The following is a 20,680-nucleotide window of genomic DNA, read 5'->3' on the forward strand; positions in this document are numbered from 1 at the left end:
AGGTCCCTACAGTATGTTGGATAGAGCAAGTTGGACGTGTAACTGAGCATGCACTCTGTCAGGCCTCCTCTGACGTGTATCGGCCTAGCAGTCGTCACTTACACACACCTCTCCTGCTATCAGTTCCAGCCAGCAGCACGTTTCTCAGAAAATAGCCTGCACTACGTATATGCGAGTGTGTGTGTGTGTGAGCGCATCTGAGAAAGCCAGCGAGCATGAGACAGAGTGCCGTTCTTCTCCGTCATTCAGCGCATGTGTGAGAAATTTCCCACGCACACAAACACACACATTTTATAGGTATCAAGAGTTGGATGTCGTCTGAGGTGTCGAGTTTAACTGTTGAATTCTTGTCTGGGAGGTGCCCTTTGCCATGCGCCTGCTAGACTTTGAGACACTATGGCTCTGTCACGCACAAGCACACGCACTGAGTCACGTCTGCACTCCGTAAATGATGTCAAGGACTGAGAGAGAAAGAGGGTCAACCGGGAGGCCGTGTCAGTGTGTTTATCTGCTATAGGAACAGGGAGCAGGGAGAGTTATGAAGGAAGATAAGGGGAGAAAGATGACAATGAGAGAGAAGGAGAGGGGGGTTTACCGGTGAAGCGAAGCAATTGAGAGAGAGGGAGAGAGAGAGAGAGAGAGAGAGAGGGAAGGAGGGGGAGAGTGAAAAAAGCTATGAACCCATCTTCAGTGGCAACAGCAGCAGAACCAAAAATGCAGAGTATGACCATAGAGGACACCCCTACAGCAGCACAGGTAAATCAAAGGCTTTTAATATACATTGTATGACACATTTACTGCACTTGTCCTTCTGCATATAGCACCACTTTACTGCAAACACTTGTTAATTTATGATTCGCGCATGTATGCACTTGATTGACTTGATGATTGAATATATTCTGTTGTGTATAGGCAGCCACTCTTCTGCATGTTTATTTCCCTCCTAATGACTGATAAAAGTGTTTTTGTACTGATGGCGTCCCCTGGAGTTGTTGTGTATGACCACCGTCTCTGTCTGTCTACCAGCCAGGTGACCCTAAACCCTTTGCATGGAATAAATGTGTCAAAGTTGTGTTGGTCCTCCTGGGTTTTCTCCTCTTTGCCATGGCGATTGGGTTGGGATTGCACTCCCTCAAGCAGTGGAAGTCTCCCTCAGGTCTACACACTCTGGCCAACACCAGAGCAGGTACATGACCTTTATTAAAACATAAGGCTTCACTGGGTTCCTTTGCAGTGGCATTGTATGTATTTTTATGAATGTTGTATTCAGCAGTGTAGTTCAACTGCATGATGATGAGATGCTGATTTAAAGTATAGTTCTTCTCTTCTCTTCTCTTCTCTTCTCTTCTCTTCTCTTCTCTTCTCTTCTCTTCTCTTCTCTTCTCTTCTCTTCTCTTCTCTTCTCTTCAATGCTGTCATCTCACTCTCTCTCACTCTCTCTCTCTCTCTCTTTATCTATCTCTCTACATCTTTCTATCTCGCTTTCCAGCCCCACAACCATGCCGTTCTCCTGCCTGTCTGAAAGCAGCTGATCGTCTCTCATTGGCCATAGATCCTTTCTCTCAGCCATGCGACTACTTCCTGTTTACCTGTGGGTCGTCGGGAGCGACAAGGGGCAGACAGAGAGGCAAGGGCATCCCTCACCATAGCAACAGTGGGGAGGGTGAGAAGACAAAGAAAAGACATGGTAGAAGGGTGGAGACAGACAGAGAGAATGATACTCTGGTTGAGAGACTGCCAGACAGAAAGACACTGCTGCAAGAGTCTATTAGAGAAATACTGGGTAAGAGGTTTTACAATGGTGTCGGTCAAACTTTTTTATATTCATTATAAAAATATACCTCAATTATAGTCCAGGGACAGTTACATGCATTCCAGTTAACTTGTAATGGAACATAGAATGCACATGTAGTTACTTTATGATAGTGTGTCCATATTAGAACTACAGCGAGAGTGTATTGGTTTTGTAAAACGTGAATAAGTTGACGGTTATCTTCTTATCACTCTCACATCTGTCCTCCTCACTGTCTCTGGCCTATACTCAGAGACGGCGGAAGGGTTGGATTCTCTAAAGTCTCCGGAGCGGAAAGCACGGCAGTTCTACCGGTCCTGCATGAACACAGACTCCATCGAGAGCCAGGGCTCTGAGCCGTTTCTCAAGGTCATTCAGCAGGTGACTGACTAATAAACACAGACCTGTGCTATGCCTGTGTGCTTGCCAATGCTTATTGAATCATACAAAAATCGATCGATTTATCTGTCTGTCTCTCTTGTCCCACTGTCTGTCTGTCTCTCTCTGTCCTAACCCTTCAGTTTGTTTCTGTAGTTGGGTGGCTGGTCAGCATTAGGACAGCGGACTCAGACTGATATTAACTCCACCCTGGCCTTGCTAATGGGTCAGTATGGGACGTTTCCATTCTTCAGTGTGTTTGTGGGCAAAGACCCCAACCAACAGCACAACAACACCCCGTATATACAGGTGGGCCCCTGGATATAGTGCTGATAAGGATGCTTCATGGTCTTTCCATGCTTTCATGCTTCCATGCTTTCACTGACATACTCACAGAACTGGTTGTCAAGACCAAATGAAACACCATCATTAATACCACAGCTTCAATTTTTAATACATTTGTCAGCCATTATCTTCACTATAGGAGTGACTGAGTTTGTACTAATAGTGATTATGTTCTGTTGTCACTACAGATTGATCAACCAGACTTTCAGATTCCCACTGAGTGGGACGACCAGAGCGAGACATCCAAAGCTAAGGCTCTGGTAGGCTGCGATATCGCTAGGACATATTTGTGTCATGTTAGTTTCCCAGATTCCGGTTGTAAAATAGTTCCTCGGGAGGTTTGTGTTTGAAAATCTCTCTCTGAAGTTACGCTGACGAGGTCATCTGCCAAAGAGGTCATCTGCCTCGTCTAGAAAATATCTCATGAAACTATTTGTCTTCAAACACTGTTCTTCTCTCTATCTGCCTCTCCTAGAGTCTGCGCCCTTTCCTCTCCTCCTCTCTGAACTTGCTCACTCTGCTGGGCGTTCCCAGAAGCTCCAGGGGTATGTCTAATGGGCTGTACATAGCTCTGTCCTCTGAACTGGCCAAAAAGTCTTCGCCTCTCCACCACCGTCTCCAGACCAACATTCTCTACCAGAGAGTCACCATTCGTGAACTACAGGTGTGTGTGTGTATCTGTGTTTGTGTTTGTGTGTGTGTGTGTGTGGGGGGGGTGTATTTCTGTGTGTGGGTGTATTTCTGTGTGTGTGTGTTTTGATATTAAATCATGTCATTATCCACAGACTCTGGCACCAGTTATTGACTGGCTTGGCTGCCTAAAGGCCACCTTTCACCCCCTGGCTATCAGCGAATCAGATTCTGTCCTTCTGCACAACCTGCCGTACATCGTCCACATGTCCGGCACCATCAGCAAATGGCTGCTTAAGAACGACGTGATGGGCAGGTACCACACATTGAAGACAGTGTTAGTTATGTGTCCTTTTGAACTTCCTATAGAACGGACCATGTATTTAGTACTGTGTCAATGTATCCTTGTGTGCTGTTGTCTCTTTGTACCTGTCACGCCTTCCGTCCCTGTAGGGGTACCATACAGACCTACATGATTCTAAGCCTGCTGCACACTCTACTTCCTGCCCTGGACTCAAGATTCAGGGAAACGCAAAGAAACCTCTCTGTTGCCCTTGGTAACATTGAGGAGGTGAGTGGACTAGCAACTGTTAGAATCAGCAATCTGTCGATGCAGAGTTGCATTTTTCTCTTGTTTTATTCACTGTCCTTCACAGGAAGTGCCTCGCTGGAAACACTGCATTCAAACGACAGAGAGAGGGTTTGACGTGCTGCTCGGCGACATGGTCAGAGACAGAACTGCACATAGAGAGGTAATGCTGCAAGGGTGGGCTGATGGCTGGATGGACGGTCAGATGGATGAACTCAATATATAATTTATGAGCATTTAAATACAATTTACAAGATCATGTATCACTCACTAATAAAACACTCAGAAAACTGTTTCTGAAATCTTTCCAGGAAAAGTGAAAATCAGTAAATTATTCACTTTCATCTTGAAGGATGATTCCTAATGGAAGTGAAAGTCCCTATGAATATGAAACATAATCTCCCATATCTCCATTCACTTTGCAGACAGAAGAGCTGGTGGGGAATCTGTACTCCTCTCTCCAGAGCAAGTTAACTGATCTGACATGGCGGGACAAGGAGTCCCGTAACTCCGTTTTAAAAAGGGTAAACAGTCCAGTAGCCGTTAAGCTAAAGCACATATTCTGGCTGACTCTCTCTCTAATGTTTGCTTGACCAAGCTGGCTCCTAATCCCTGGTCAGTACTGTAAATCTTTGTCCTGTAAAGTGAAAATGGAATCTTCTCACTTTGAAGTCTTTCTAATCCAGGTGTGTAAATTTCACCACTGTCCGTACTGAAACATTCACACTGTGCCGTCGTCTCATGATTTCTCTGCAGGTGAAGTCTCTGACACCACGATTCATGGCCCAGACAGATAAACAGAAACTTGCAGAACTGTACTCTAAGGTGAACAAAAAAACAACAACAACAATAATAATAAATAAATAAATGTATCTGTATTAGTTAGCACTTGTGTAAATATCTTAATATAATGCCCAATGTAATGGTTCTCTCTGTCAGGTGGTGATCAGCAAAGACAGTTATTTCTCAAACTGCCTGCAATCTCTCTTGATTGAACAGAAGCGAAGAACCCAGCTCTTATCACAAAGCTTTCAGCCTGACATGTGCGTGAGCGTCATATCTGGACTTTGATTGAGCGCATCTGGATGCAAAGGCAAAATGAAGGATGACATGAATGTGTCAGGGATGCTGTTTTATTGTGCACTGCTCCTGTTCACCATACTGTACAAGTATCTTATGAAAGATTAATGAGCTCTGACTGTCAGGACACTGACATTTCTCTCTCTCTCTCTCTGTCCCTATCTAAAAAATGTTTTACTTGCAGTATGTCCATCACTCCATTCCTCTCAGGGAGTGAAATCATCTTTCCCTCAGGGATGTTTTTGCCACCTCTTTTCCATCCAACATATCCAAGGTATATGTACCTCTATAGTGAGGTATGATTAAGTAACCCTTGCTGTATGAATTATAAAAAGTTCCATACTAGGTTTTTCGGAAAGCCTTCCATTTGTATTCCACTATTCCTGCCTGGCTTGTGGGATGGGTCAGGCACTAATGTCCTTAGGCCATTTTCTTTTGCAGGGCGTTGAATTATGGAGGACTTGGATACATGATGGCCAAAGACCTCCTCCACCTCCTCCTGCCAGACCGTAAGGGCATCCTGCACCTGGCTAATTCTAAGCTTGCACCATGGCATATTTACAATGTTGGCCAAATACAGCGGCGGAAAAAATTAAGAGACCACTTCAAAATTATCAGTTTCTCTGGTTTTACTATTTATTGGTATGAGTTAAAGTAAAGTTAATATTTTAGTTTTATTCTATAAATTACTGACAACATTTCTACCAAATTTCAAATAAAAATATTGTCATTTAGAGCATTTATTTGCAGAAAAATGACAATTGGTCAAAATAGCAAAATAAATGGAATGTTTTCAGATCTCGAATAATGCAAAGAAAACAAGTTCATATAGATTCTTAAACTACATAATACTAATGCTTTAACTTAGGAAGAGATCAGAAATCAATATCCGGAAAAACCGCATCTTTTTTGTTATTTTGACCAATTGTCATTTTTCTGCAAAAAATGCTCTAAAAAGTGTTAATTTTACTCAAACACATACCAATAAATAGTAAAAAAAGAAAAACTGATAATTTTTTTAAAGTGGTCTCTTAATTTTTTCCGCGGCTGTATATAGACATTTCCACAATTAAGTGAGCTTTTTTAATTAATTCTAGTTTATTGTAAATGATAAAAAGCTGTTATTGATCAAATTATTATAGAAGAAAACCTAAAAACACTAAGCTCTCCCTTTTTTTAGCAGGCAATTTGGTTGAAAACTACTTAACGAATCACTGAGCCATCTTCTTAGCTTTTTACCTTAATTTTTGTCTTCCATAAATTGTGCGTAATTATGTGTGTGTGTTCGGCATGTATCAGTCCACACAGAGAGTGGTAGCCCTGAGTCAGTAGCAGCGTGTGTGTGGTCTCACTACATCAGCGCCACGGAAGGCCCCGGGCGCGTTGGGGCTTTCTCTCTCTCTCCAACACAGAAGCTGGAGGTGTGGATGCAGTACACTGCCCTGCAGGTGGCGCTAAAGGTAAGCTTACCTGCTCATTGTAACACATTGTCCTCAGCTTTTATGTGTTGACACCCGAAGACTTGGAAATGAATTATCGTGGGAGGCGCCTGAGCCATACAGAATATGATGTATACTCTCCGTGGTCTATCTTTTCTGCTGAAATGCTGTCCTTTATTTGTTTGTGAAAGTTGGCCTCCTTCCATGTTCCTCTCTTTAATCTTTCTCCTTCAATGTTCCTAACATGTCTCTCAGGCCTATCAGAACAGTTTGCAACAGCATCAGAATGACGCCTCCCTGACGGGCCTCTTCCACACTCATCTCTTTCTCAACTCTTTCACACAAGTAGGTCGTTCAAAAGTATTTGAATTCACCCATCACAATAACCATCAGTAGCATTCGATGAACTGCAACCTGGCTTATGTTCTCTACCTTTCCTCTCCCTTTAGGTCAGCTGTGATCCTTATCCATACCGTCAGCTGATGACCTTTGAACCTTCTTTTCTGGTGTCTGTCATTTGTGCCATCTCTGACCTCTGTCCTTCACAGATGACCTGTCAGAAGAAGCCACTTGTTGCCCCCTTGGACATTTGCTGATGCTGGTCTGAGTAGGCACTCACTTTTAAAATCACTGTTGATGGTAATTTGTAATACCAGAGATAAATGGAGACTCAATGGCAATGGTTGAATTATCAGGAACAAGTTTTATTCTTAACAATGATGTGCACCAACTGAGATAACATGGCTTCACATATAGAAACACTAGTTTGTCTGATTAGACCAGAGAAAGTCTAAGTACCTTCAAATTAGCATCTTAGGCATCTTTATTTTTCGCACCAAAAGACAGACACAACGCCACCAAGACTTAAGCGTAGAATGAATGGAAACTCACTTGCCCAGAGACGTCTGTTACAACAGACACATGAATATAAGATACAATAGAATAATGATTCTGATTCACAACCATTTCACAGTTAAGTATTCAAGACCGACTCAGCTAACCTCACCTGAGAGCCTAACCGTCCATAACATACTAGAGGCAATGTCTGGGGACGGAACTGTCTGGAGTGCACTTTTCATATAATTGTCATCTGATTTTTGCCAGTGAAATATGAAGAAGCACTGAAAGCAAGCATGTCATGCAACCGTCTATGTCAAGGGTTTAGCTGTGCGCCAAGTTTTGTGCGCAACCTTACTGTGTATTTCTTTTTTGGGATGAGACAGAGGCTCTGACATGAGAAAGTCCACAAGGACCATACACCAGAAACACAGAAGGAAAGCACTTTACAGAGGGCAGGAATTTACCCATTTCACCCATGACCATGAAGTAGGCTACTGTCTATTTATTGATGTTTATCTGGAATCAAGGAGTCACTACAAACTCCATAAAAATAGCCTACATGGACAAGCTGGTGTATATGGTGTACCTAAGCACTAGCGAAGTTGCATTACTTTAATGCATCTGTTACAGATAGATCACAAAATGTCACAATATATATATATATATAATTGTCAACATACCATAATAAACATAGCCTACCATACTGGCTACATTAGCCCTTTGCACATCTCTTATATCCTGCACTATCATCTTTTAGCACTATCCACACAAGCACAAGAACACTTTCCTCCTTGGCATCTACACTTGTCACTCACAATCATGCATATCGTACCATAGGGTCAGACTCATTCTTGCGTCTGTTACCACCTCACTCCTTTTGAACATGTTCTCCCTATGAATATGTGATTTATGTATGTGTGTTTGTGAGTTGTATATGCTAGGCCTACTGGATGTCCTACATTTTGCTCGGGATAAATAAAGAATCCATCTATCTATCTATCTATTTATATATATATCTACCATTGTGGTTATTTGGATGAGGGTGTTTTGTAACCTACACAGCTAAACAGACATTGCCCCAATGAGCACTAGCCGACCAAATTTTAACAGAGTGAAGTAAGTATTTGACGACCCAGAGCCGAGAACCCATCTTCCCCTCTAATGACGTAAAACATAAGCGCCAGTGTTGACTGTAGAAAAAATGGCAGCACACGGTGGTGACAAGCGTGGTCTTGAACAACTTGACGAATATGAACCAAAGCGAGCCAAATTGCCACGATGTCTTAAAGATCGGATGTCAGAAAAGCGACTTGTTGTAATCCTGGAGGGAGCTACGCTTGAATCTGTTAAGGTAAATAGAGTCGTGAACTCTACAGTGTAACTTCGTTAGCTAATGTTAGCTAACTTTAACTACCTGATACGATAGCCACCAATGCATTCCTTCAAATCGTGATACGTTTTATGTTCTCAACTTGTAGGTGGGCAAAACATTTGAGCTGCTTAACTGCGATCAGCACAAGAGTATGATCTTAAAGAATGGAAGAGACCCAGGAAAGATACGACCAGATATTACACATCAGGTAATGTGTGTTCTCTGATCATGAAATTGTGTAAAGAACTTCGGGCTCTCTGCAAAATAAATACAGTGATACGTATTTGGAAAGATATGTTAGGATCTTACAAAGTATGCAGCAGAAACAAGTGGTAGCTATAATACTGTAATTATATAACATTGGATGCCTTTGTCATTTATTGTTTGTACATTTTTCTCCTCAGTGCTTATTAATGTTATTGGACAGCCCACTGAACAGGGCTGGGCTTCTACAAGTCTACATTCACACAGAGAAGAATGTCTTAATAGAAATCAACCCTCAAACACGTATCCCGCGTACCTTTGCACGATTCTGCGGTCTCATGGGTAAGGATCATTCTTCCCCCACATCACTTCGTCATTACATTACTCTGTTAAGCCCTAATGTGTAAACATGCACACGACACAAGTCTTAAAGGGTTGATATGTAGAGCATATTGTTGGTATATTAACTTACAGTAATTTAAACACAAGTGCTGGCTGAATGTTGAGATACGAAGTATAATTTGTTACATGAGTTTCTGCTGTCTCCGTCGTCTACCTCCACAGTCCAGCTTCTGCATAAACTGAGCGTGCGAGCCTCTGATGGACCACAGCGCCTGTTGAGAACCATCAGGAACCCCATCTCCGACCACCTGCCCCCAGGATGTCCTCGCATTGGCACCTCCTTCTCTTCAGGAGATGCTGTGTGTGCACGGACGATTGTGCCCGAAGACGGACCAGCAGCACTGGTGATCGGGGCTTTCGCTCATGGCGCAGTAAGTTATCCTACGTACCCTCACTATACCTGCACGGTCGTTATCACTTTGTTAAATAATCTTGTCGTTTTTAATGCTGTAGAATCACTTCAGTGACCTTAATTTTTCTGTTAACCCATTGTCATATGTAATGTTCAAAACCTACCTTCCTGTCCCTTAGGTGGAAGTGGATTACACAGAGAAGACGGTATCCATCAGTAACTATCCTCTGTCTGCTGCCCTTACCTGTGCCAAGATGTGTTCTGCCTTTGAAGAGGTTTGGGGTGTGTTGTGACCTGACAAGCCAGACCCCTAGTTCTCTTCACTGAAATATGCAACACTCTAGGAAGGACAGATGGACCACATTTTTTGCAAAGGGCTCCATAATAAAGGCAGCGGTGTGACTATGCCTTGATTCCTGCTCATCCTGAACTGTGATGCAGTCATTACCTTGAAGGATTGGGAGGTAGTGTTTGGTTCCAGGTATAACAGTTGGTTGGTCAAGATTTTAATGGGTTACCGTGTAAGTCTACAAAAGGCATGCCTTTCTGCTCTTGATCGGCAACAACAGTCAATAGGGGATCGTGTATTACAGTTATCTAATGTGTTAAAAATGGATATTGTGCTCAATAGCTTTTTCAACTGAATTCCACAGATAATTTGTTATGGGAAAACGTGTATAGTTGCCCAATGGTGCAAATAAACATTTGCATTTCTTTCTCATTTTATATTCAATGTCAACTTTTGTGTCATCATTTCTTAAATGGGAAGTGTACAAAAAGCTGTGATAAAACCATTTATTGTATACAACTAAACTACAAAACCAAAGCATATTTCACATTGTTACTCTTCCAAATATATATTTCACTGTTTATGCTTATTTATCTGGCATACATCTAGATCATCTTCACTTCCTATTTCTTTTGGGTCACTTTTGTTTTGCCGTTAGCATCCTCTTTTCCTTGGGCTGTCCTTAGCTTGTTTTGCTGGTGATGCTTTGGCTCTTGCCCTAGCCTTCTTCACTGGTGTGGGAGGCTTTTTTCCTGGCACTGCTCTGCTGGTTGGTTTGCTATCTCTGCTTGCTGGTTTAGTTGATGCCATTGTAGATTTCTTGTTTGCCTTTACTGTTGTGGTGCTAGGCTGAACCACTGTGCGCTCCTGCAGCCTGTTTCCAGCTTCTTTCTTTCTTGCTGCCCTTGTCCGCACTCTCCTATCATCTGTTAATTTCTGTACATCCAAACATTATATCAGGTTAGATGTACTGTACATTATTTCATAATTAGGTGTATATTACTAAATGTGTTAAACTGTTTACTTAAGGAGATTTGATCAAGCCAAGTGACATGCGTACTCTTTACTGAAACAACACAAGAGATGATTCATTTTTTAATGCTGTTACCTGCGTGTTAAAACTGTAGGATTTAAGGGTTCCTTTGCCTGCGGTCTGCACTAGTGTTTCTGTCCGCACAAGTCCCCTCACTGCCTTATACACTTGGGAATTGTTCTTGCTCACATCATAACCACCAGCGACCAGGGCCTTCTTGAGCTCAACCATGGATATGCCACCCTGGGTTTTGCACTGGGCTATTACTTGTAAGATGAGCTCCGAAACCCGAGGGACCAGCCTAGTCTTCTCACTGGAGGTGGCTTTAGCTATTGCAGCAGCCTGGTGTTTCAACAGACCAACTGGAGTCTCTTAAAAGCAGAAAAACTATTGTATTAACAAAAATAGCCTTTAACACTTGAATATACAGTTGAATCCATGTTCAATTACACCAGCCCAGTATTGTAAAATGTACAACTCAGTATTTCCAACAAACCTCACAGATGGGTATGCCTACATAAGTGGTATTCGCACACACTTGCGATAGATTACATTGACGTTGGGTGGCAAACTCACTGCCTAATAACCTTATTGCTAACGTTATACTAACTTGGTAAGGCTTTCCCTCCGTTTCCTTGGAACCCTTCCCTCTGTTGAATAGCTTTCCTCAACATCTGACCCAACCGCTTTGCTCCTGCTTTTCCAAGACCACGATATCCCATTTGTCTGCCAGATCGAGGTTTCATATTATCCAGTTTCTTACTTCCAGTAGTATTAGCTGTAGTTCCCTTAGACGCCAAATTTGTTTTGTTTTTGTTAGCTTTAACACCTTTCTCACCGGTTTTTCCACCAGGATTAGCCATATCAAAAATATAAAATCGTTTTTTATCAACACAAGTGATCAGTTGTTGTTTTAGCTAGCTTTCTGCAGGCCTGCTGCCTAGGGATTTTGATGAATGTTAATGAAATTACATTGACATTTATACAAAAACAACACAAATGCTTGGGTAACGGTTATTTCATGGTCATGGTAACGGATATTCTGGAATGTTCATGTTGGTGTGATGTGCAGACTACTATTTCTAAACTTTCAGTTTTTCAAATCAGCCAATTTATTACAAATGTCATTCATTGTCATTTTTAACCACGGTTCTGCGAAAATACTGTTAACATTATTAGACACAAAAGAGAGATAGTTCGTTTGGAGAAAGATCTAAGGTAGTATGTCTTGTCCCAGTAAGTAAGTTCATGTCCCAGACAATCATCACATGTCGATTGTCAATTGCTACCTGGATTGTCCGCGATGGATGACTGCTCCCCTTCCATCTCTTCGGCGTCTGAATCCGAACTGGCAACTAAAACATCGGCATCAGTTTCGGTTGGCGCTGAAGGATCCTGTATATAACTGCAGATAATGCTACTGTTTCGGTTGCACGCACTCCCTTCACTCAGGGCCAGAATCTCTATGCCACCAGAACTGGGCTCTCCTTCTTTCCTCTCTGTCAGGAAGGTTCTTTGCATCATAAGTTTCTTCATGGTGTGGCATTTGTATTTAAGTTCTAAACTTGAATTGTTTTCTGCATCTCCTTGCGGTTGCTCCTCCAGGATCACACAGGTGCTCAACGCGTCTTCATACTGTCCAGCAAAAACATATCTTCCCACCTGCATCATAGGCTGGTCACTGTCGACATCCACAATCTTACATTTGCCCCGGCATTTAGTCAGAAACTCCGAGTTAATTATGCCGGATAGCTCAGCAACAACAAGCTGCTCCTCCTCTTCCCATTCATCTTCCATCTTCAGCTAGAGGAAATTAGACGTTGTATTTAGTTAGCCAGCTAGCAACAAAGGTTCCCATGCAACCGTCATAACCTTTATTGGACAACTCACTTGGCGTCTATAGACATTTGTAATCAAAACCAATACAACGCTTAAAATTTAGGTGGAAATATAGCTGCATGTTGAAAGTCTGTGCATGAGGTCAAAAGAAATTAAATTACCTGAGGGTAACTTGTTACATTCCACAATAGCAAAACAGCATGTCTAACCCCGGCCGGAAGTTGCCTGCGCAAAAGGTCTGCGACGGAAACGCTTTACGTTTTCCGGAAAACGTGTGTTGAGAAAATCTAGTGCGTGTTACATACACCGTGCTGAACACATGTGGCGTGCAATCTGAACTACTGAGTTTAGATACTGAAAAGTGGCTCTAGAAGAGACACTTAGACTATTACCATTTCTGTCCATACCACGTAAGTAACATGTCATGTTTGAGATCATTATTTCACTTCTAAACATAATCTAACTGGTCAACGCAAGCAACACACAGCTAGCTAGTTAGCCAAGAAACGAGCTAAGGTAACAAGTTAACTATTACATTTTTAGAGTGCTTTTCACACAGGACGTCATACAACTAATCTTTTTCAAATGGTCTAAATGTTGATATGTTTTTGTCATTTGTTGAACACAGTGGGCCGACAGCGCTTAACTTTTTGATGCATTTATATGCTAGGGGCACTCAAAGCTTTGGAAGATTTTACACTTCTACCTTATTTAAATTTAAGTTATTTTTACTTGATTGTTAACATGCTTGAAATAGTGACGTATTATAAGTATCTAGATGACTGAATCAAGTATGAACCCACTAACCCTAGAATGTGTTCTGCATAAATGCAACGTGATCTCAGTCGTGATCTGATATCAGTATCTCGGATCCCTGATTTACTTTGATGGATGACATGTTTTTGATGTCTGTTGACAGTTTGTAAGTAGGTGTCAGTCATGGGCAGGAAATTGGACCCCACTACTCATGTTAAGCGAGGACCAGGAAAGAAGACCAAGAAACAGAAGGGAGCAGAGACAGAGCTGTCCAAGTTTATAACAGAAGGTAGGAGGATCTGACAGAGCATGGCACCGGCCAGTGTGTTCTCCTTTAAAGTGAAATCATTACTAATTTTAAATTACTTTTTGCAGAGGATGAATCTAAAAGGTTGTCTAGCCGAGGCAGAAAACGGTAAGATACTACTAGGCCTGGTACACATACTCTCCATACTCTCCTGACATTTATGCAGACTTTGTAATTCATGCAATTAACAGCATCACTGTAAAATCTTTTCATTGAGAAAAAGTAAAAAAAAAAAAAAAAAAAAAGGTTTTTTTTTTTTTTTTTACTTGAACTTGCTCAATAATGTTCTGCAATGTCCATGCATTGTGTTAAACAGTATAATTGTGAACTTTCCTCAGAGCTGCAAAAAGAGCTCTGACTGCCAAAGAAGCCAAGACTGCCAAAGAAGCCAAGAAGACTGCTATAGCCGAAAAGAAGACTGCCATAGCTGAAAAGAAGGCTAAAAAAGGTTGGAAGAAATGATCAAACCAACAAAGTCTTAGTTTAATTTCTCTGTGCATGGTCACATAGACGTGATATAAAAGTTCACATTAGTCAATCTGTATCCATATCCATGTGTTGATATTAGCTTTCTGCCTCCTCTCTACAGGTTTCACGGATGCGAACAGTAAGTGGCTGACACCAGCCAAGCTTAAACGCAAAATTGACCAGGTGGAGGAGGAAGACGACAGTGAAAGTGAATGGGAACAGGAAGAGGATCTGGAGGAGGAGAAAAAAGGAAAGAAAAAGGTAGAAGGTGGTGATGAAGACGATGAAGATGGCAGTGGTGATAGTGAAAATGACGACGACGATGATGATGATGATGATGATGATGATCTGGTGGATGATTACGGAGCAGAAAGTGGCGAAGAGGAAGATGGGGAGGAGGTAAATATACGATTTGGGTCTTGCTGAAGTTATTTAGACATTTAATTTTCTGTTGTGATTCCAGGCCCTAAGGTGATGACATTATGCGAGTGGAATAAATACAATTTTAATTAGCCTCCAGAGGAGAATGCAATGAAAGGTTTAGGAGTATACCGTATATATTTACTCCTCCTAGCTGTGATACTGTAGGCTCTGTCGGGGTCATTGGTCAGTTTCACTAGATCTACACCCAGGAGCATTTGTAATGTTGGCTAGGTAAAGTACTTTTAAAAGGTGCAGTTTGCAGTCATTCTGATGACTTGGTGCTGTTACATGTTTTCAGGTGTTAGAATAATGTATTTTTTTCTGTCGTTTCTTTAAAAGCTGCTTCCTATTGAGAAAGCTGCTCGTAAACAAAAGGCATTGAAAGAAGCTTTAGACCAGGAGAGTGATGATGATGATGATGATGATGACGACGACGACGATGATGATGATGACGACGATGATGAAGATGAGGGTGGTAAACAAAAAGAAGGCGAGATGGAAGGCGATGACGCATTACAGATCAACATGGATGATATGGACAAATTTGTACTACCTGGAGCAGAGGAAAGACAGAAAGAAGGTAAATCCAAAACCGCCCTAAACTTCATTTAATCTCCGCAACGTACTCTTACATCTGCTTTAGTAAAGAATTATTTTGTCTGCATATTCCTCCACACAAGGAGACGATTTCACTAACTCATTCTGTATCTCCTCTCAGGAATCCTTCCTTTAGACCTGCAGACCATACACCAGAGGATAAAGGATAATGTCGATGTTCTCACCCACTTTACTGAAAAGAGGGAGGAGGGGAAGGAGAGGTCAGAATACCTCACCCTGCTGAAGTCTGACCTCTGCATTTACTACAGCTATAACGACTACCTTATGGGCAAACTCATGGACCTCTTCCCCTTGTCTGAAGTAAGAAAGTGTGTGTGTGTGTGTGTGTTTTAAGTTTACCTAACCTGAAAGAAATGATAATAGTATGATCAGGGATTGTAAAGTATGGTTAATAATAATCTCAATAATATTTTGAGTGAATAACTGTGGTAACAGATTGTTTAAGAATCAAAAAGACTTGGATTGATTCTATCCATTTTTGTGAACAGCTGGTAGATTTCCTCGAGGCCAATGAAATCCATCGACCTGTCACCATTAGAACGAACACACTGAAGACGCGGAGGAGGGACTTGGCTCAGGTATGGGCATCATCTGTGGCCTCATGTGTGGAACTGCATATCAGCATGATGTGAGCTTGAAGTTGAAGCAGTCTTGAACTCAACTGCATGGTCTTCTGGTTTTTGTCTGCAGGCTCTCATCAACAGAGGGGTGAATCTGGACCCACTGGGGAAATGGTCCAAAGTGGGTTTGGTCATTTTCGACTCCTCTGTCCCCATTGGTGAGTTCTAATGTCAATCAGTTGTCAATCCTTTAGTTTAAGTAAATTAACCCTTTTTCTAGGCTAAGAGATATGCCAAAAATCCTTTCTGATTAAACATGCAATATTACTATCAAATTTGCATTTATATTAAATGATCAAAGAAAGTCGTGTCTATATAAGCTGTGGGACTTTTTACATTATGCTTTTTTTTTGTATTAACTCAGGTGCAACTCCTGAGTACCTGGCAGGGCATTACATGCTTCAGGGAGCGTCCTCTCTCCTACCTGTCATGGCACTCTCTCCCCAGGAGGGGGAGTCTATCCTCGACATGAGTGCTGCTCCTGGAGGCAAAACCACATATATGGGTGAGCAGTCAGACCATCTGTCAATCAGCCAGTCACTCACGATGAGTTCATCAATGATTTGTTGTTATTACATCGCACATCACATTCAGCGTATTTTAGGGAAAGGAGTAGGGTTGTGCCGATGGACGATATCATCGTCCATGGTCATTTTTGACCCACCATCACGATGGATGGTAACCATCGTGATGCCACGCCCCCCCCCCCCCCGGTCTAGGTTACAGCTTTTCTTCGTTTTTCCCACGTCGAACATTTCATGATATTCACGTTAACTAAGCCTGCTCCTGCGTCGGGAAACTTGCTCATTGTCAACAGAAATATGACGTTCAACTTCAGTGCAATGGCTACAAAATAGAATAGACACGAAGGTGTTGATATAAACACGTTTATTAAAAGTCGAACAACAAATAGAAACACAATGGCATTTACCTTTTTTACTGCAAAAGCTTTCAAATAATTCGTCATGCACTTCACGGATATCACAAAATATATAGGCTAAGAGCAAGAAAATAATAAAACAAACAAACATAAAGCATGACTTACATGTAAGCCTACCAAAACGCGCTAAACTGTAATAACTTAAAAGGTTTACAGGGCCGACACGAGTGCAGCCTAATTATTTCCAAATGATTAACATGTCAATGTTTCTGGCCAAAAAAAACAACATATTGACTGTTCAGCTGTTGAATGTTGAAACAGTTGAAATGAAATGAGCCTCTCTAACGGAATAAAACGGACGCTTTTAACCGTTAAGATCCAAAAGGAATAGAACGGCAGCTTTTTATAACGTGCAGCGCGCCAATGCGCAAGAGGGCATTCGTAAAACAAAATACAGCCTATAGTTTTAAACGTATTACCATTACATTGCCGTTGTTAGTAGATTATTAATATATATTTAATGCTTGCCTAAATATTTATTGTTGCTTGTCACCATGTTGGTTATTAATAGTATTATTATTATTGAGTCATTAAACCCCACCCCCCCCCCCCCAAGTACAAGTACACTTAAGTACCTGTTAAAGGCATAGACTTCCATTCTAATCCAATACACTCCACATGCGCTTATAAAAACACCTCTGCAGTTTGTGGACATTACATTTAGTCCTTTAGCAGACGCTTTTGTCCAAAGCGACGTACAAGGGAGAAAACAGTCAAGCAACGAGCAATCGAGACAATAAATACTACTTTACATAAGAAATAGAAAGATTGCTTGAGGGTTCTGGTTATGGCGAGGTGCTAGGAGGTCGCAAATTTTAAGCTCTACCGCTGGAATGTAATTTAATCCTACAATACTAATCAGAATATTGTCAAAAGACACGCAACACGTGTTTAAGAGTACCCAAAGTTAAAATGTTAGCAGAAAAAATTTAGAAAAAAACTAATATTTACATCCACACTCACATGCATGGCCAGAGCCAGTGATGACTTTTGTTTTAATTCCTGACACCTCGTGTGAGCTGCATAGCAGTAAGTGATTAGAATTGTCGGTCTGAGGCTACCACACATTCACACACGCACACATTCACCCCCCCCCACCCCCCCCCACCCTAGAAAGGAGCTTATGTCGTGTTGATGCGCTAAGATTTTAAAAGGAGTAGCATTCCAATTCTGACAACTATGTGCTGGTGTGATTTATTTATTTTTTTCCCCTGTAGCCCAGCTGATGAAAAACACAGGAATCATCGTGGCTAATGATGCGAATGCCGGCCGATTGAAGAGTGTGGTGGGAAACATGCACCGGCTGGGCGTCACAAACGCCATCATCTGCAATTACGATGGCAGGCAGTTCCCTAAGGTCAGTCGCTAATCACAGAGGGCCAACACTCTGAGAGCAGAGTAATTGTCAGGTTATTCAGTCTCCTGACAATGTCCATGCTTTAGATCGTATCTCTCTCTCTCCATTATTATTATATATTTTTTGTTTTAGTTTTTTTAGTACAAGTCAGTGTTGCGACAGTTCTTCTATTTTGATTGCATTGTGAGTTTATGTTTGTCTGTCTTCTCAGGTAATGGGAGGATTTGACAGGGTGTTGCTGGACGCCCCATGTGCTGGTACTGGGGTCATCTCCAAAGACCCTTCAGTGAAGACCAATAAGGTAATGAGAAGCCTTGAGTCAGCCAATCAGAGGATGACTGCATGGGGATCTATGAGCACTTTGACTTCAAGATACACAAAAGGGGCATAAAGAGATATAAATAAACATTTTCAGACTACAAACTAACAAGACTGACTCTCTCTTCTCTCACCCCTCAGGACGAGGCAGACATCATGCGCTCTGCTCATCTGCAGAAGGAGCTCCTCCTGTCTGCCATCGACTCCGTGAACGCAGAATCTCAGACGGGCGGTTACCTGGTCTACTGCACCTGCTCCATCACGGTACGCAGCACCAGCCCTGGCTAGTCTGACTCGGTTACATCCACATTCACTGCGTTCAATGCAACCTGGAACTGGAACCTAATTGGTTCCTAAGTGGGCTTGGGGTGTAGCTGCATGGATCCAAATGATATTGATAGTTATTAGGTCATGATGATCCCCACATTGTGAATACTATGCCCACAGCAAAGCATTATTAAAATGTAAACTGATTGGTAGTCCAACAAAACTGACAAAGATATACAGCACATATGTCACTACACCACAATACAACACCAGCATTATACAAAAAACTAAACTTGCTCTTACCCTTATCATATCACAGCGTGGCATATCTTAAGTCCAACAAAGTTAGAAAGCAAACTTTTGATAATTAGTGTGTGCTTTTGGTGCAGGTGGAAGAGAACGAGTGGGTGGTGGACTACGCTCTGAAGAAGAGACACGTGAGACTGGTGAAGACTGGCCTGGACTTCGGCAAAGAAGGTTTCACCAGGTAAAACTGCGGCACGGTTTCAGTGTTTACATGGCTGAAGGTTTATTTTCCTGTGGTGGAGCACGGATCTTCCCACTCGTGGGTAAAAACATGTGAAACGTTTCCCCCAGATTTAAAGAGCGACGCTTCCACCCGTCGTTGAACCTCACACGGCGCTTTTACCCTCACCTGCACAACATGGATGGCTTCTTCGTGGCCAAGTTCAAGAAGATCTCCAACACCATTCCCACTGCCACTACAGGTAATAGAGGGACCACTTTGGCTCAAGCCAATTCATCTGTAATACACACATTTCATTTTGAAGAGGCTGCACATTTATTGGCTTCAGATGAAAAATGCTCCATATTTCATTTCCATTTTTCAATATATAAATTTCAGTTTGTAATTAGGAGATTATTATGTTTGATATTCCCTATGCATTTTAAACATTATTACTCTCCGCCATCAGAGGAAGAGGCTGAGCCTGCTGAGGAGGAGGTGTCTGTGCCCGCGGAGGAGGGCTCTGCAGGGGAAGACGACGACGACAAAGAGAAGCCCAGCAAACCTCAACAGGGGAAAACCAAGCCTGCCAAGCTGTCAGCTAAGCCCGAGAAATCCCCGCAGAGTAAAGGCCAACCAGGCAAAGCTGATGGCAAAGCTAAGGGCAATGTTAACGGCAAAGCTAAGGGCAATGTTAACGGCAAAGCTAATGTCAAGGCTAACGGCAAAGCTAATGTCAAGGCTAACGGCGTGGCAGCGAAACCAGCTGATGGAAAGAAACCCGGCTCTCTGAAGAAGAAAGACAAAGCTGGTGGACCCAAAAAAGCTAAAATAGCCAAGGTCGATGCTGAAGAGGTCGTGAAGAAGGGTGACGAGGTCACAAAGGAGAAGGTTAACCAGGAGGGTGGCGTGACCAAGAGCGAGCCAGGGGTTGAGAAAAAAGAGGGGAGCCGATTTGAAAAGAAGACCATGAAAAAGAAGCATAAAAGTCCCGTAAAGAAGAACAGAATGGGGAAAAATAAATTTAAGAAGCTGAAGAAACTGATCAATCAAGATGATGCCATGCTGTAAAGCAAGGCCGTAGACTGAAAGAACTGGTGCAAATCCTGGCCTGGTTTGGCCTTTGGGTCCGTTATGGTTGTAGTCAGTTTGAGTGGAGCCAGACTGAGCTAAGGTCGGCTGTGGCTGGGAGTCACTCAAACCTGTTCACTGTCAGTCCCTCCGTACCTTCTCCTTGTGACCTTTAAGGACTGCCAATGGACTTTTGTGATCAAGTTACAACTGTGTGAATCCCTCCACAGTGGAACAATTTCTTATTAATATGTTTATTTTTTAATATCTTTTTTTCCCTGGAATATGAGTGTTTATGTATGGATCTGTAATATCAGAATTATACAGTGAGTTAATAAACTCAGTGGTCCCTATGCGTAATTGTTTTATTTTACAACAGACATGTAGACGTTGACAGGTGACCGATTAATTATTTGACTATCGGGTCCATTCCCTCATTACACCATAATACTGAATACACTTCACTTCTGTGTGTGTGTGTGTGT

At 42.1% G+C, this 20,680-nt stretch overlaps 4 protein-coding genes across 4 annotated transcripts; 3 read left to right on the forward strand and 1 right to left on the reverse strand.

Annotated features, from left to right (window-relative positions):
- Positions 1-630: 630 nt before the first annotated feature.
- kel (Kell metallo-endopeptidase (Kell blood group)) lies at positions 631-6,849 on the forward strand (the record flags this gene model as incomplete). Its single annotated transcript, XM_080857992.1, has 18 exons — positions 631-756; positions 1,027-1,186; positions 1,490-1,783; positions 2,046-2,173; positions 2,327-2,479; positions 2,704-2,775; positions 2,991-3,179; positions 3,301-3,461; positions 3,599-3,716; positions 3,802-3,897; positions 4,160-4,258; positions 4,491-4,559; positions 4,674-4,777; positions 4,999-5,088; positions 5,256-5,323; positions 6,114-6,274; positions 6,509-6,598; positions 6,703-6,849. Exons 1-18 carry the CDS (start codon positions 676-678, stop codon positions 6,847-6,849), a joined length of 2,280 nt encoding a protein of 759 aa, XP_080714118.1. The 5' UTR covers positions 631-675.
- A 1,433-nt stretch (positions 6,850-8,282) lies between these two features.
- Positions 8,283-10,149, forward strand: emg1 (EMG1 N1-specific pseudouridine methyltransferase). Its single transcript, XM_080857623.1, has 5 exons — positions 8,283-8,444; positions 8,572-8,673; positions 8,870-9,011; positions 9,234-9,442; positions 9,603-10,149. The coding sequence occupies exons 1-5, from the start codon at positions 8,295-8,297 to the stop codon at positions 9,714-9,716; spliced, it is 717 nt and encodes a 238-aa protein (XP_080713749.1). The 5' UTR covers positions 8,283-8,294; the 3' UTR covers positions 9,717-10,149.
- A 198-nt stretch (positions 10,150-10,347) lies between these two features.
- On the reverse strand, positions 10,348-12,799 carry gtf3c6 (general transcription factor IIIC, polypeptide 6, alpha). The gene is made up of 4 exons (XM_080858555.1): positions 12,746-12,799; positions 12,035-12,548; positions 10,821-11,116; positions 10,348-10,648 (listed from the first exon to the last, which is right to left on the reverse strand). Exons 2-4 carry the CDS (start codon positions 12,540-12,542, stop codon positions 10,367-10,369), a joined length of 1,086 nt encoding a protein of 361 aa, XP_080714681.1. The 5' UTR covers positions 12,543-12,548; positions 12,746-12,799; the 3' UTR covers positions 10,348-10,366.
- Positions 12,800-12,864: 65 nt separating this feature from the next.
- On the forward strand, positions 12,865-20,542 carry nop2 (NOP2 nucleolar protein homolog (yeast)). Its single transcript, XM_080858471.1, has 16 exons — positions 12,865-12,994; positions 13,504-13,629; positions 13,716-13,755; positions 13,986-14,095; positions 14,237-14,514; positions 14,878-15,118; positions 15,257-15,456; positions 15,645-15,734; positions 15,847-15,934; positions 16,141-16,281; positions 17,934-18,073; positions 18,285-18,374; positions 18,533-18,655; positions 19,048-19,145; positions 19,256-19,386; positions 19,594-20,542. Exons 2-16 carry the CDS (start codon positions 13,524-13,526, stop codon positions 20,193-20,195), a joined length of 2,478 nt encoding a protein of 825 aa, XP_080714597.1. The 5' UTR covers positions 12,865-12,994; positions 13,504-13,523; the 3' UTR covers positions 20,196-20,542.
- The last annotated feature ends 138 nt before the right edge of the window (positions 20,543-20,680 follow it).

This window comes from Sprattus sprattus, assembly GCF_963457725.1.
Source record: "Sprattus sprattus genome assembly, chromosome: 19".
In the NCBI taxonomy this organism is placed as follows: Eukaryota; Metazoa; Chordata; class Actinopteri; order Clupeiformes; family Clupeidae; genus Sprattus; species Sprattus sprattus.